The sequence below is a fragment of the Suillus fuscotomentosus genome (assembly GCF_016647785.1).
Source record: "Suillus fuscotomentosus strain FC203 chromosome Unknown F5891scaffold_9, whole genome shotgun sequence".
NCBI classification, from domain to species: domain Eukaryota; kingdom Fungi; phylum Basidiomycota; class Agaricomycetes; order Boletales; family Suillaceae; genus Suillus; species Suillus fuscotomentosus.
In genome coordinates this window covers 588535-602038 of record NW_024539521.1, presented here as the reverse complement: position 1 = coordinate 602038, position 13504 = coordinate 588535, and the positions used below count along the sequence as shown (strand labels likewise).

The 13504-nt window shown below is 48.9% G+C and overlaps 6 protein-coding genes across 6 annotated transcripts; 2 read left to right on the top strand and 4 right to left on the bottom strand.

Annotated features, from left to right (window-relative positions):
• Positions 1–5: 5 nt before the first annotated feature.
• On the bottom strand, positions 6–1709 carry F5891DRAFT_753836 (uncharacterized protein). Its single transcript, XM_041373114.1, has 3 exons — positions 1307–1709; positions 411–1247; positions 6–353 (listed from the first exon to the last, which is right to left on the bottom strand). Exons 1-3 carry the CDS (start codon positions 1572–1574, stop codon positions 148–150), a joined length of 1311 nt encoding a protein of 436 aa, XP_041230240.1. The 5' UTR covers positions 1575–1709; the 3' UTR covers positions 6–147.
• Positions 1710–1795: 86 nt separating this feature from the next.
• On the bottom strand, positions 1796–3028 carry F5891DRAFT_1140157 (SURF1 family-domain-containing protein). Its single transcript, XM_041364881.1, has 4 exons — positions 2744–3028; positions 2297–2688; positions 2141–2246; positions 1796–2085 (listed from the first exon to the last, which is right to left on the bottom strand). The coding sequence occupies exons 1-4, from the start codon at positions 3019–3021 to the stop codon at positions 1992–1994; spliced, it is 870 nt and encodes a 289-aa protein (XP_041230239.1). The 5' UTR covers positions 3022–3028; the 3' UTR covers positions 1796–1991.
• Positions 3029–3095: 67 nt separating this feature from the next.
• F5891DRAFT_1012294 (ANTH domain-containing protein) lies at positions 3096–7064 on the top strand. Its single transcript, XM_041360716.1, has 12 exons — positions 3096–3172; positions 3230–3387; positions 3441–3583; positions 3639–3714; positions 3764–3902; positions 3954–4138; positions 4186–4322; positions 4371–4790; positions 4839–5324; positions 5372–5521; positions 5574–5658; positions 5714–7064. Coding segments are annotated over exons 1-12 (3219 nt in total). The 5' UTR covers positions 3096–3170; the 3' UTR covers positions 6952–7064.
• Positions 7065–10065, bottom strand: F5891DRAFT_1140153 (uncharacterized protein). The gene is made up of 2 exons (XM_041364880.1): positions 9107–10065; positions 7065–9058 (listed from the first exon to the last, which is right to left on the bottom strand). The coding sequence occupies exons 1-2, from the start codon at positions 9748–9750 to the stop codon at positions 7381–7383; spliced, it is 2322 nt and encodes a 773-aa protein (XP_041230237.1). The 5' UTR covers positions 9751–10065; the 3' UTR covers positions 7065–7380.
• Positions 10066–10556: 491 nt separating this feature from the next.
• On the bottom strand, positions 10557–11714 carry F5891DRAFT_1012291 (uncharacterized protein). The gene is made up of 4 exons (XM_041360715.1): positions 11602–11714; positions 11303–11540; positions 11063–11247; positions 10557–11013 (listed from the first exon to the last, which is right to left on the bottom strand). Exons 1-4 carry the CDS (start codon positions 11670–11672, stop codon positions 10755–10757), a joined length of 753 nt encoding a protein of 250 aa, XP_041230236.1. The 5' UTR covers positions 11673–11714; the 3' UTR covers positions 10557–10754.
• Positions 11715–11806: 92 nt separating this feature from the next.
• F5891DRAFT_753513 (Pre-mRNA splicing factor-domain-containing protein) lies at positions 11807–13414 on the top strand. The gene is made up of 3 exons (XM_041373113.1): positions 11807–11985; positions 12039–12272; positions 12329–13414. The coding sequence occupies exons 1-3, from the start codon at positions 11896–11898 to the stop codon at positions 13193–13195; spliced, it is 1191 nt and encodes a 396-aa protein (XP_041230235.1). The 5' UTR covers positions 11807–11895; the 3' UTR covers positions 13196–13414.
• The last annotated feature ends 90 nt before the right edge of the window (positions 13415–13504 follow it).

The window sequence follows — 13504 nt, the reverse complement described above, 5'->3', positions numbered from 1 at the left end:
GAGTCACAGTCGAAAGATACACACAGGTACACTCTAACAAGATATCTAGGGTATATGTATTTCTATGTTCTAATGGATATACCATACCATATTAAGGAAGACTGTCTATGAGTCTAAACCAATGAATATAGGGATATACCAGGGATATCATGCTCTGACAGCAGTTTTGCGGCGAATCTTTTGCGAAGTCGCCGAGCACAGCCTGTTGAAGGGATTGAAGCGGGCTAGCCCAGACGGCTTGGACTTTTCAAACGAAGAAACCTCGGGGCTGCGAAAAGGAAGGCGACGAACCGCCTCTATTGAGACAGTGCGGATACGTTGTTGTGGAGGTAGATGTATCTGTGGAGCTGGAGCTAGACGTCACAGATGAAAGAGTTAGAATGATCCATGCACCAAGCTATGAAACGCACCAGTTGGAGGCAAAACATAAACGGGATGCTGGCGTCCATCAGAATGATCGTGACCAGTTGCGTAGTTGAACGAAGATCGACGAGGATGTCGAGATTGGGGACCTGTGGTAGGAGGCTTGGAGGAGACAGCGCAGACTGATGGACGAGGAAACGCTACAGAATCAGAATCGTGGTGGTGAGATTTTTGACCCGTGGTACGATGTTCAAAGGGGACGGCACACACTGGTGGACGAGGAACCGTCGCAGATTCAGATTTGCGATGGCGGAATTGGGGTGTGGTAGGATGCTTCGAGGAGACAGCACACACTGGTGGACGGGGAACCATCACATATTTAGATATGCAAGGACGGGATTGGGGGCCTGTGATAGGAGGCCTGAAGGACACAGCACAAACTGGTGGACGAGGGAACGTCCTAGAAACAGATCCATAATGGCCATGACGTCCAACCGACATGTTGCGCTCGCGATCGTATCTCATGTCGATAGAAGCACGACGTCCTTGTTCGCCATCGCCAGATTCACGATGCTGTCGCTCGCGGTCAACAGATGCACGACGCTCTTGTTCGTGATCAATAACGCCAGGGCGTTCTTGCGGTCGATCAAGAGACATACGACCCCTTCGCTCATGATCGACAGATTCATGCCGTGCACGCTTTCTGTCAATGGACGCGCGACCTCTTTGTTCGCGATCAACAGATTCATGCCGTGTACGTTTCCTGTCAATAGATGCGCAGCGCCCTCGTTCAGTGTCCACAGAGACGTGTTTGTGTTTCTTGTTCTTACGAGCGTGTTGCTTGTAATTAAGGGAACGCTCGACTTGCAGCTGACACGCGTACTCTGGATTGCGCCCTGAGATTGTACCAACACATCATGAGTAAATAAATACATTGACATACCTTGCTCTCTGGCTGCATTAGCCCAATCGTTCTGAACCTCGACATCATCCCACATGGATAAATACTCTCTGCTCAGGATAGGTGGCTGGAAGTTGTCTGTCGCGGGCAAGCCTGGCATTCGCTGTGCATTACGATGCCATTGAGTGTTTGCATCCTGTGTCATCGTGGAAGCACGCGGCCGGCGCGGGGGAGGTGGCTCGTAGTGAGCCTGGTATGATGAAGGGATGGTTTGAGGGCAGCTATACAGAGCAGCACTGTTAAAAGACATCGCAGTGGTTATAGGAAACAGAAAGATAGATGTTGACTTGGGGATGAGATGCTGAATTACAGAGAAACGAGGAAGTTAAATAGGTGAGCAGTACTGGCGAGCGCATACGCGAGTGGCATCCATTCACAGTTCTGAAGAGTGGTAATTCATTATTGGGTGGCGGAAAATACAAGCAATAGTGGCACAATGTCATGGAAATCGACACAGACCTGAGAAGATGGTAGCACGCTTGTGAGGTATCCACAGCGGGCATCCGCCGCGGCCCCAACAATGCTTACTTCAATGCATAATAAGCAACTCTATTCTGATTATTTCACACTGTACGAGGTGTGATGAGTCACTGGTGGAGAAACATGGCGAGAGAACGATAAACTATAACTCGCGGGAATCACCCTGCAGTCTTCGTCTGTACAATGTTCATTGCCTTGGTAGTGGGCGGTGGTGATTTTGAGCTCTTCGCTTCAATACAAGTCGCACTAACATAGCTGTAGTGAAGGCAGAAAGGGAAAACCTATTCTGGTTCATCAGTATACCAATGGCATACATGATTTCGAACCGGTACTAACCAGGTGATAACATATGAAAGGTGGGCGTTGCGAACGTCAACAGAAGCTGCGCGTCCAAGTGGTATACCTTTATTCAGGCGCAACGTGGCGTCCTGAGAGGAGCCTTCTGAAATCTAGTATTGGTAGCCGGCACAATGTGGGCATTCGGATGCGTACCATAGATTTGTTCTACAAATACTGGCTGTACATTTTTTGCTTCGCCACCAGCGTAGTCTGCCATAGCATCGACGTCAGCCCAATACCACGTTCCTTCAGTTGGTTTGTTGTCTGGGGTGAAACTGTTTCGGGTATGCGATGTCCTTAACATCCCCAATATTACGACCTCGCCTGTTTCCCCTCGTTCGAAGGTATCGGCATCAGCAAACTCTTTTGCAACGAAACCGCGGTCAACGAGGACGGTTGATCCGTCAGACCTGATCAATGGTGTGACGACATGATATCCATGCGAGCCCTCCCGGACGCGAGGACCGAGAAGCATCGAGTGTTTGTGATCCCATCTACCGCGGAGCAACACTCGACGATATACGAATTCTGGCACTACAGAGAGACTTACTCGACGATCTACTCAGCCTCGACTCAGTAATGATGCCGGAATGTACGCACTTTACTCGCTTGGGAAGAAAGATAGGCTCTCGATGGAGTTTCTCCTGAAGCTCATCTATCAAGGCCACTTTCCATTGTAAACGTTGCATCTGCCAAGTTCCCAAGGCGAAGGTGAAAACTGGGATAAATCCTAGCACTAAGATCGTTGGGCTAAACCAAGAATTCTTGCGTGCGGTATAAGATTGTGTTGCTTGTGAGTCCTCGCTGTGAAGCCATCGACGCGTATTAATAATCGTATCCCGCCATTTTGATCTTGACGCAGCCAACCGCTGCAGCATGTTTGTGAGAAAAGCAGGTTACGGTCTACAACTAGTAGTACTGGTAAGTAGGCTTCAATTCCCACGGCTGCTGACATGGCTGCGGGGCTTTCTCTCGCGAAAGTTCATTCACTCTTTCTCTTCAATCTAATTATTGGCATTGAGCATATATGTATGTTGAACCAAGCGATCGACGGTTTGAAAATGACTCACAAACTAGATCATGCAGGTCTACCAGGCGACGTCCGAACTTCGATATTGATGGTGACGAGGTTCACTACCCTACCAGGCCGGTCGACAAGGACAAGGCAGAGAACGAGCTTGTGATTAACATCAAGAAAGCAACGAGCCCAGAGGAGTCAGCTCCGAAGCAGAAACATGTCCGAAGTACGTGTCTAATCTTCTATTCTCAATCAGCTGTCTCGCTAATTTCATCAAAGAATGTATCGTCTACACTTGGGATTACCATAGCTCGATATCTTTCTGGAGTGGTTTACGGGTGCAACCTATCTTGTCCGACGAAGTCCAAACTTTCAAGGCTCTCATTACTGTACATAAAGTATTACAAGAAGGCCACCCTGTGGTGTGTGACTTACTCGCCGATGGCCGCCGGCATCTAACTATCGGTTCTCCCTCAGACGATCAAAGAAGCTCACGGCCAAGCGGGATGGTTGGAGACTTGCGCCAGGACTGTTGCCGCAGAGGGTCAACGTGGTAAGGCTTCTGTTTTTGAGTCACGTATGTCATGTGACCCTGTCCATAGGTTATGGACCGTTAATCAGAACCTACGTCCAGTTTATTCTGGCTAAATTGCGTTTCCACCGCCTGAGACCAGAATTTAATGGATTGTTTGAATACGAGGAATACATTTCATTGAAAGGTATCGATGACCCCAATGAGGGGTGAGTATTCACCCATTACTAGATGTTCATTCATGTCGACAACTTCAATAGTTATGAAACTATCTCAGACCTCATGGGCCTTCAAGACCAAATCGAATCATTCCAGCGGATGGTGTTTTCTCACTTCAGGCATTCTGCCAATAATGAATGTCGTATCTCTGCACTAGTGCCCCTAGTTAAGGAAAGTTGGGGTATCTATCGATTCATTACAAGCATGCTTCGCGCCATGCACCGAAGTAAGGACATCACAGCTACGTGTCGTTAAAGCTCATCGACTTTTCAGGAACGAATGACCATGACGCACTGGAACCCCTCCGCCAGCGGTTCAACTCGCAACACCATAATTTAAGAAAATTCTACTATGAGTGTTCAAATCTCAAATATTTGACTGGCTTGATCAATGTTCCTAAATTGGGTCAGGTACGCTATGAAGGCTCCTACCACATCTCAAATTAATATCCTGGATAGGAACCTCCGAACCTGTTGGATACTGGAAGTGCTCCCGACCTCCCTGCGAGACCCAAAACTACTACAGCTTCGCCAGCTCCTCCCCTAGCTGCACCTTCACCTGCACCTGATGCAGCTGCTATTAATGAACAAGCCCGTATGCTGAAACAATATGAAGACCAGCAGACTGCTTTACGTGCACAACGTGAAGCTGAGGAGCGTCAGAGATTAGACCTGGAGGCACAGCAGCAGCGTGAGTTTGAGCAACGGCAACGGGAACAGGCAGAGCGGGAGCGCCTTGCACAGGAGCAACTTATGCAGCAGCAGATGATGCAGTACAATAACCAAGCTGCTCAGCAGGTCAGTGATTATGAGCGCGAGCTGCTGGCTATGAGGGGACAGTACGAGCGCGACCAGCTACTTCTGGAACAGTACGATCGAGTAAGCAACATGCGTGACTTACGTTCCACGTGCTCATAAATTCGATAGCGGGTGAAAGCGCTGGAGGGCGAGCTTGGCGGAGTAACGTCCAATATTCATGCACAAATGGCATCGAAGGACGAATTAATCAAGCAACTCCAGGATCAAGTGACCCTTTGGAGGAACAAATACGAAGCATTGGCAAAACTCTACAGCCAGCTACGGACTGAACACCTGGACATGCTTTCGAAGTTCAAGCAACTGCAACTCAAAGCTAATTCAGCGCAGGAGGCTGTGGACCGCATGGAGCGTATGGAACGCGATCTGAAGGCTAAAAACATTGAACTCGCTGATATGATTCGCGAGCGTGATCGGGCACGCTTTGATATCGACCGCCAGAAATCCTCGCACAAAGACGAAATTGACCGCCTGCGCCGCGAGATCAACTTTGCTAACGAGCGCGCTGAGGACGCAACACGCTCCAAGAGTTCGGAAGTATCGAGTGTGTTGGGCAAGTATAACCGTCAACTCACAGAGCTTGAGGACTCATTACGGGTATGCTATAATCATCTTCTCTGACTTCTCTAACATCTTTGTTGCAGTCTAAGCAAATGCAAATCGATGAACTGCTCGTAAAACTCAACAACGCTAGTGGTGACATGGAGCGTTTGAGAGATGAGAAGGATCAAGAGATTCTAATTCTTCAAGAGGGTATGGATAGCACCATTCAATCGCTTTCTGAAGCACAGCAGGTCTGTTTGAGTCCCTCCATTACATTTACTGATGCTGATGGCATCCTTGCAGAACCAAGGTCTCAGCGAAGAAGCAACAAATGCCCAAATCGACACGCTTATTCTTGACAACCGAAAGAAGCTCAACCAGGTCATCGGTTCGTACCATTCAAGCGCTACATGTACCTCATAACAAGCTCACTCGTGTTGCAGATTCAATCTTACAGGCTTGCGTGCAGAAAGTCGATGACGCCATTTACGAGCTTGAATCACCAACTCAAGCTGGCAATATCAATTCCACGCCCGAGTACACGTTGTCAATGATCGAGAAGGCTACAAATAACGCTACGGATTTCGCGATGGTCTTTAATCTCCACCTCAGCGGCGATGTCGGAGGGGATTACGTCGACGTCATTAAAGGCGCCAATGAGTTCGCGCAGGTCCTTTCAGATGTTCTCATCAACTGCAAGGGTGTCACACGACTCGCTAACGACGACGATGCCTCGGACAAGATTGTTGCAATAGCTAAGAGTGCCGGCGATGTTGGCCTGCGCTTTTTCTTGAACCTGCAGTCCTACAAGCTTGATCTTCTGCAACCCGCACAGCGGAAGGAAGTTTCGATGCGCAACAACAGCGAAGCGAGGACCGCCCTTACCCGTCTTTCAGAAGTCGTCGACACGCTCATACCCAAAGGTACCAAGGGCGGTGCTTTGGCACGGGCCAATGGTGACATTGGTGACATTGTTGAGCATGAAATGCAAAGCGCTGCAGCAGCCATAGAAGCTGCTACTCAGCGTTTACAGGAGCTTATGTCCCGGCCCCGCGACTCCGCACGGTTCAGCGCAGTTGATCTGCAAGTCCATGATTCCATCCTGTCCGCCGCTATGGCTATCACAAGCGCCATCGCAAGACTCATCAAAGCTGCCACAGAGTCTCAACAAGAAATCGTTGCACAAGGCAAGGGCTCTAGCTCAGTCCAGCAGTTCTACAAGCGGAACAACAGATGGACGGAGGGTCTTATCTCAGCTGCTAAAGCTGTGGCATTTGCTACCAACCTTCTCATAGAGAGCGCGGATGGTGTGCTGTCAGGCACACATTCCCTTGAACAACTGATCGTGGCCTCGAATGAGGTAGCGGCAGCTACCGCCCAACTCGTTGCAGCCTCCCGTGTCAAGGCCAACTTGATGTCTAAGACTCAGGAGCGCCTCGAGCTTGCTGCAAAAGCGGTGACAGAAGCATGTAAAGCGCTTGTCAGACAAGTGAAGGCAGTTTCTGCGAAGCAGGTAGTTGAAGAGAAGATGGACTACAAGAACATGGCTGTACTGGAATTCAAGAGACGCGAGATGGAGCAGCAAGTCGAGATTTTGAAACTGGAGAAGGACCTTGGCGCAGCGAGACATCTTCTAGGCGCGATGAGGCGTGCGGGTTATCATACTGATGAAACGGACTGATGGATGATCGGGATATGATGTACCACTTAGATAGTATTCTTCTAATTTTGTGTTTGTGGAATTGCCAGGAGGATCTGCGACTCAAGTATTAAATGTAACCACATAATTCAATGGCTTCGTTCGAAAGGGTCCTTGCCATTGGTCAAACACTCTTGCCGCTCTAAAAAGCGAAAACATGTGCCTAGCAAACGACGGTAACACAGACCGTTAATGTAAGTGGTTGTTAGGGGTAATGACGAGGGAGGGAAATGTAGTGCGGCTTGAACTTGGCTTAAACTACTAAGACAATGCGCTGAAATGTCAGTATATTAATATTCGAGCAGTAGTGTAAGTAGCGTAAGAATAATGGACTGAATAATTGATCGGTTTAAAAGAACGTGTCTATCGGGAAAGGGGCTGCGTCAAATGGGGATACAATCCCCATCGTCGTCAGTCGAAGTCCCGGGAGAGATCAAAAGACTCTTTGCCGCTGTCAAAATCCAGGAAGCTGCCTTCACAACAACTAGCGTCGTCTGCAATCTCCAGGAAGGAGGGTTTCCTAATTACAGATCGCTGCGGTACCGTTGTGTCGCCTACGAGCAATGGCATTTGAATTGCAATTGCACACTTTGGGCGCCGCGGCGGGGGCGATAGAGGGATGAATGGGACATTGCTTGATCGTCTGCTAAATAGGTCTTCATGATACATCGTTTCAGCGGTATGTGGACGAGCTCGTGGACGGTGTGGGGGCGATAGACTAGCTTTGGTGGATGATGATCGGGACGTCGACGTCGAAGAAGCCGTTTGTGCAGTGGAGGGACGTGGAACTGATCTAGGTGTGGGGCCTTTGGAAACATTTGATATGCTACGAGTAGGAGCCAAACGCGGAACAGACGACAGAGCCGTCTTCAGGCCTTCTTTCCTGTACATGGTACCATACATAGGCGTCGATGCAAATGTGGCGCGCTGGGGATTTCGTAGAGCCTCTCCGTACTTCGCGTCAAATTCACCCTGCACAATTGCCTCCATCTTCAACATTTCCGCGGGGGACATAATATATTGCGGGGAAAACTCCGCAGCTGGGTAAAATATGTCCGATGTAAGCGGATCTGAAGAGGGCTCATCAAGCAGGGACACAACGGCTCTGGGCGATGCTAAGTGGGAGCGCCCTGCTTCTGTTGGAAGACTGAATACCGAGCGTAAATCTTCATCTGTGATTATTGCTGACGGTTTCCTAGATCCTGAAAACATACGTTTTCGCACGACAGTGTGAGGATGTGGGAGCGGTGGTATACGACTTTCAGCAAATAAAGGATCGTAATCGGATGGTGTGGAAGGGGAGGCTAGCGTAGACGTAGGGGATGTGTGAGCGTGTGAACGATGGAAGGAGTGTTGTTTTTTCAATCCCTTGTCTCCTTTAAAGAATTCTTGCGTACCGCCGGAGCCCAATTTAGCCTTTTGCAGGGTTGAATGCGACATAGACTTCTTCAGCTGGTGGAAAGCTAGCGGTGGTGGAGGCGATTCTGCGGTATTCCTGGCATGAATGCGGCTCGACTCCTTTACCAGTTGATGTTGAGTTTCGAAGTCATGATCAAAGCCTAGGTTAATCTCTTTATAACGTCGATCATTAATGTCCTCCATTGCCAGGTCTTGGATTCGCCAGGTGGGTGAAGCACACGATATGCCGGAAGAAGAACTCCCATCCGCCGATGACGGGAATCTATCTTCGGCACCGTCGTCGGCGGGGTCGGATGTGACGTGTGACATTATAGGAGGTGGGGGAAGTTCACGAGCCGGAGCAGGACGAGAGGTGGATTGCTGGCGACTGAGGGTACGAGAGCGAACGTATACTTCGGTGGAGGGAGAAGTGGATCCTTTTCGAGGCTGAGACACGGTACTCGCAGCCTGGAACGGGCTGGGCGCCGTATAGCCCCTTCGACACATTGTGGATCGTACAGCCACAGCAGGAAAATCTGGGGGACCTTTGTGACTCTGATCAGTCAAGGTTACCACAGATGATTGCTTTGACAGCGAAGGTTGAAAGGGTACATCCAAAGGACTGCAATGCACAGGGCCTTCTAGGATTTTTTGACTGTCTATTATCTCGTTTCTCTTGAACGTTTCTCTACTGAACGAGTTGAGGACGAAAATTTCTGCAAGAGCAAAAAGCACCTACCTAGGCGACGTGCCCTGACCGTCTGCTATAGGAGAAGGCCCAGTAGATTCCAGCGATGGTGTCGCATTGCGACTGTCACTGTGAGACTGTGAGGACATCGAGAGATGTGATGGATGCTGCAAAAAATCGACTTCGTCTTTATTTGAAACTACACCATGTGCTGAAGTGTTGGAGTAAACGGACATGTTACCCCGGTCTAAGATGCTTCGGGGCACAGAGATACCGCCTGATGCGAAAGGATCAGGGTCTGATAGTGTCAAAACTGAGCGGGGAAATGAAACACGATCTGTCTGGACATCAGGTGGGGTCCTAGGTTCAAAGGAGTCGTCTCCAGAGCGGATAGTAGATGAAATAGATTTGGCGGGAGGTCTATTAGTGTACTGGTCAGGATTCGAATAGACTGTAGGGGCAGAAACGATGGATGGTACTGGAGAATCAGGAATAGCTAGAGTCGGACGCGACTTTTTGGACTTTCTGCCCATGACAGACGCAAAAGGGATGAATTTGAAGCTATCAGAGGGCATTGAATTTTCGACATGTACCGGGAATTTTTCAGTTGGTACTGCTGAGCGGCCAAAGTCATTGGAAGTAGGAGATTTGGGAGTTGTGACACGTTTTGAAAACCAATGTCGAGCGGAAGACATGACGAGGAGCAAAAGAATGTGAGGGCTTATACCCTGGCAGTGTATAAATTATACAGCGAATCCGTCCTGAGGGGTAATAATCTTGATTGTTAGAATACAAGCAGACTTGGACTGAAAAGGACGGAGGACATTAAATCCCAGTGATACACTGCTGCTTTGAAGTGCTTGCTGGAGCAAATGTGAAGGAAAGGAAAAACCAGCAGCCAAGCAAGCAGGCAATCAAAACGTTTGATTTCCGTAGATACCGTGTAATATTCGTCGGACAAGCGGATGCAAACGGACGCTTTGACTTGAAAGCAGATACGTAATAAAATCATGTCACACGATCATGTGTTGCAAGGAAGAAATCAGTTTCTTAGGACACCGTGCATAGTAAATTTAACTCTCAGGGAATACCCCAGCACTTGATGGTTCTAGTGCCCGTAACACACAGCGAAGACTTCGATATTAGTCACAAGTACAAAGATAATAAGTTTAGCTTAGATTTGTTGCACCGATTCAGCGAATGACATGATGCATAACCTCAAATTTGACTTCATGTAAGTACGAGGGTATACGTATCCTGGACCTGTGAGAACGTGGCAACCAAGTTCATCACTGCTCATGAAGTAATTAGCCCTGGGAAGTGAAATGAAGTCACAGACCTTTCGGCTCCCGTTAGTGCTTTCGAGTGGCTTACCGCGGTCCCGATGGTCATTTAAATTATAATGAGCGTTAGAGTAAAGTTCACATACAAAGAAGCACCAAGGAGCAAGCCTAAAACCGCCCATGATGATGAGCGAGCTACTCATGATAACTGTCTGGGTGGAAGATTGCGACGTCGCCTGATAGCCAATATAAATCGGACCTGAAATCGCTAAGTAGTACCGACCGGGATGATCCGTGCCGACCTTTGATTTGGCGATGATAGAATTAATGACAAGCTATGACAAGGTTATCCGAGTAGATTGTGTCACAGAGAATCGAATCGAATGTATAACTTAGGCTGTGGATCACCCCTCGCCTCAACCCAATTCCGCCCAGACATCCTCATCATCACGCTCGTGTACAGCCTGTGCAGCCCGTGGCATATCTGACATGCGAGTGGGTTGTTCGTCGTCTTGTGCATCAAATAATACTGCATCTTGTACAAGTGGTCGACCCAGTTCTGGATCATCATCTTGATCGTCATCTTCCAAATCATAGTCGAGGCTACTATAGCCTGCTCTCCTGATTGCGGAGATATCGATTGGCTTTGGCCTGGAAAATATGGACTGGCCGGATCTGTCTTTGAGGTTAATGTACGATGCGTGAACTGAGATTTGAAACACACTGTCGCATGACCGCCGCTAGACGGCCGAATTGTAGGACATTACGTGCAATAAGCAATAGAGTGTCCAACAACTCCTCTTCCTTACTCCCTGCCCCACACCCCGCAAATGTTATGACCAACAAAGTGATCGCACAGAACAATGTGAGTATCAGATCCAACACATTGAACGGTGATCTCCAGAATTGCTGCTCGTGTCAAGTCACCTCGGCGACCGAAATTCAAACATGAACAAATACGCACCCGACCAAACGCAACGAAACGCACGCCAACCTCCAGGATCATGCTCGTGTTAATTATTATCTCCAAGATATAAAATGACAACCCTGGACATCCGTCCGACAAACTCAGCACGACGGTTGTCACGGACAGGGCCGCCATGGACAAGTAGAGAAATATGTACGTGTGCGAGTGCACAAAGCGATTCGCAATTCCGCGGGTTATTTCTTTGCGGGTTAGCGCATAAATGGATCGTGTGGGACTACAGGTATCAAGCAATACATGAGCAGACTAGAATATGCGTAACTTCAGTATATACATACACAGGTTGTGCTGCACCGTTCGAGGTGTCATTCAAAGCATCCGACTCCGCCGACTCGTACACGTCGGGCATGGTTGACAAAGCAGGCTGTATGGTTGTGGACCTTGTGGTATGAGGCTCATATTGCTACGTACCACAAACAGCAACCGAGAAGAATACGCAGTATACCAAATAACCGCAAATAAAAGTGTTGTAAGCTCAATACTCTTGGAGCGTTGGACTGATCCATTCGGTCCTTTGCTCATCGCCACGGAACACCTTTCATTTAACCTCGTATTAAGAAAAGCTAGCAAAGATGGGTGGTGGAGACTTGAACATGAAGAAGTCTTGGCACCCGCTCCTGCTCAAGAATCAGGAGCGGGTCTGGCTCGAGGAGAAGAAGGCTGTGAGTGCCAAATAGTGCTTGTGGGATCATCTTTGACTGATTCTGTTTCATAGCTCGAGGAAAAGAAGAAACTTGACCAGCTGCGCAAAGAGAAGGAGGAGGAAAGGCAGCTGCAGGAACTGCAACGTTTACAAGAAGAGCAAACAGGAAAGAGAAAAACTGAGAAGCTAGAATGGATGTATGCGACACCTGCGACTGGGATTAATCAGAACGCAAACGATTTAGAGGACTACCTGCTGGGTAAAAAGCGGGTCGACAAGATCTTGACGGCCGATGAGAACGCACAGGTATGTTATGATGTCTCTATGGCTTTCATTTACAGATCAACAAGTGACTTTTGTAGCTTGGCGCATCTCACAAGAACTTCATCGCCATCCAGAATGCTAATAATGTTCGAGACATTGCCGCCAAGATTCGTGAAGATCCGTTACTCGCTATCAAGCAGCAAGAACAGGCTGCATACCAGGCACTTATGTCTAACCCCCTCCGTCTTCGTGAAATGCAGGAACGGAATGGTATAAAGCCAAAGAAAGAGAAGAAAGAGAAGAAGCGAGAGAAGAAGGAAAAGAAAGAACGGCTTGCTAAGGAACGGCTGGACCGATCAAGGTCAAGAAGTCCTGTAGGGGAATACAAGAGGAATGATCGTCGGTACGATGCTGACGATGACCGCCATTATCGGAGACAAAGCAGAAGTCGTTCCCCTGGCTACCGCAGAGGTCGTGACTCTCTCGACGACGGCGTCCGAACTTGGCCACGCTCGGACGAATCAGACGACAATGGCTATGGGCGTCGCAGAAGCATCGAGCATAGTGGCAAACGAACAGAAGACGACAGGAAACGGAGACGCAGTCCTAGTCCCCCGCACCGTAACCCATACCCGAAGCGTTCACGCTATAGTCCTCCGAGATCTGATTCCCGCCCCGAACCCTCCGCCAAGAAGCAGCTACCCAATGCCGCGGAAGACCGTGTTGCAAAACTAGCCGCCATGCAGTCGGGTGCCGCAAAAATGGAGGTGGAGCGGCAGCAGCGGCTCATGGCACTGCTTGAGAAAGAGAAGGCTGACTTGGAAGCGGAAGAGCGAGCCCGCGCAAAGTCAAAGGGCATGGGTGGCTTCTTAGGGCAAGAACAGAAGAAGGTCTTTGGTGGCATAGGTGGTTTAGAAGACAGGCTCAAGCGGGGAAGAGGCGGCCTAGTTGCCGACGCGGACTGAGATTTCAGTATGTATTTTTGTGTCTTGTAAATGATCTGCTAAATTATTGTACGCATACTGTTTACTTGTTTTTTCAATAGCTTCGTACTGAGCTTTCGCTACTCCACCAGTTCCCTCAGTCTGACTATATATGCAAAAGTCACCGGTTGAGCACTCATTGGCACTATAGCAACAAAATCGTGACCTTCTGGGTTGTCGCCGCAGCTGCTGTCTCCAGTCTGAGGGAATTCGAGGGACAGCTGTTTTGAGCTGCGTGTGAGGTTGAAGACACCACATTATGGAATTGCTACAGCTGGCGACAATTGCCCT

Excerpts from the sequence above, each read along its gene's own strand:
- F5891DRAFT_1012291 (XM_041360715.1), bottom strand. The coding sequence starts at position 11,672 with ATGCCCGACGTGTACGAGTCGGCGGAGTCGGATGCTTTGAATGACACC. Across the intron at positions 11,248-11,302 it reads GTTTCGTTGCGTTTGGTCGG|CAATTCTGGAGATCACCGTT; the intron begins GTGCGTATTTGT and ends TGACACGAGCAG. Across the intron at positions 11,014-11,062 it reads CTAGCGGCGGTCATGCGACA|ATCCGGCCAGTCCATATTTT; the intron begins GTGTGTTTCAAA and ends CCTCAAAGACAG.
- F5891DRAFT_1012294 (XM_041360716.1), top strand. Across the intron at positions 3,715-3,763 it reads TGCCGCAGAGGGTCAACGTG|GTTATGGACCGTTAATCAGA; the intron begins GTAAGGCTTCTG and ends CCCTGTCCATAG. Across the intron at positions 5,522-5,573 it reads CGCTTTCTGAAGCACAGCAG|AACCAAGGTCTCAGCGAAGA; the intron begins GTCTGTTTGAGT and ends GCATCCTTGCAG.
- F5891DRAFT_1140157 (XM_041364881.1), bottom strand. The coding sequence starts at position 3,021 with ATGCTGCAGCGGTTGGCTGCGTCAAGATCAAAATGGCGGGATACGATT. Across the intron at positions 2,689-2,743 it reads TTTCTTCCCAAGCGAGTAAA|TCTCTCTGTAGTGCCAGAAT; the intron begins GTGCGTACATTC and ends TCGTCGAGTAAG. Across the intron at positions 2,086-2,140 it reads CTTTCATATGTTATCACCTG|GTTTTCCCTTTCTGCCTTCA; the intron begins GTTAGTACCGGT and ends GAACCAGAATAG.
- F5891DRAFT_753513 (XM_041373113.1), top strand. The coding sequence starts at position 11,896 with ATGGGTGGTGGAGACTTGAACATGAAGAAGTCTTGGCACCCGCTCCTG. Across the intron at positions 11,986-12,038 it reads GGCTCGAGGAGAAGAAGGCT|CTCGAGGAAAAGAAGAAACT; the intron begins GTGAGTGCCAAA and ends TCTGTTTCATAG. Across the intron at positions 12,273-12,328 it reads CGGCCGATGAGAACGCACAG|CTTGGCGCATCTCACAAGAA; the intron begins GTATGTTATGAT and ends TGACTTTTGTAG.
- F5891DRAFT_1140153 (XM_041364880.1), bottom strand. The coding sequence starts at position 9,750 with ATGTCTTCCGCTCGACATTGGTTTTCAAAACGTGTCACAACTCCCAAA. Across the intron at positions 9,059-9,106 it reads GGTCAGGGCACGTCGCCTAG|TAGAGAAACGTTCAAGAGAA; the intron begins GTAGGTGCTTTT and ends CAACTCGTTCAG.
- F5891DRAFT_753836 (XM_041373114.1), bottom strand. The coding sequence starts at position 1,574 with ATGTCTTTTAACAGTGCTGCTCTGTATAGCTGCCCTCAAACCATCCCT. Across the intron at positions 1,248-1,306 it reads TAATGCAGCCAGAGAGCAAG|AGTACGCGTGTCAGCTGCAA; the intron begins GTATGTCAATGT and ends GGCGCAATCCAG. Across the intron at positions 354-410 it reads TTATGTTTTGCCTCCAACTG|CTCCAGCTCCACAGATACAT; the intron begins GTGCGTTTCATA and ends TGTGACGTCTAG.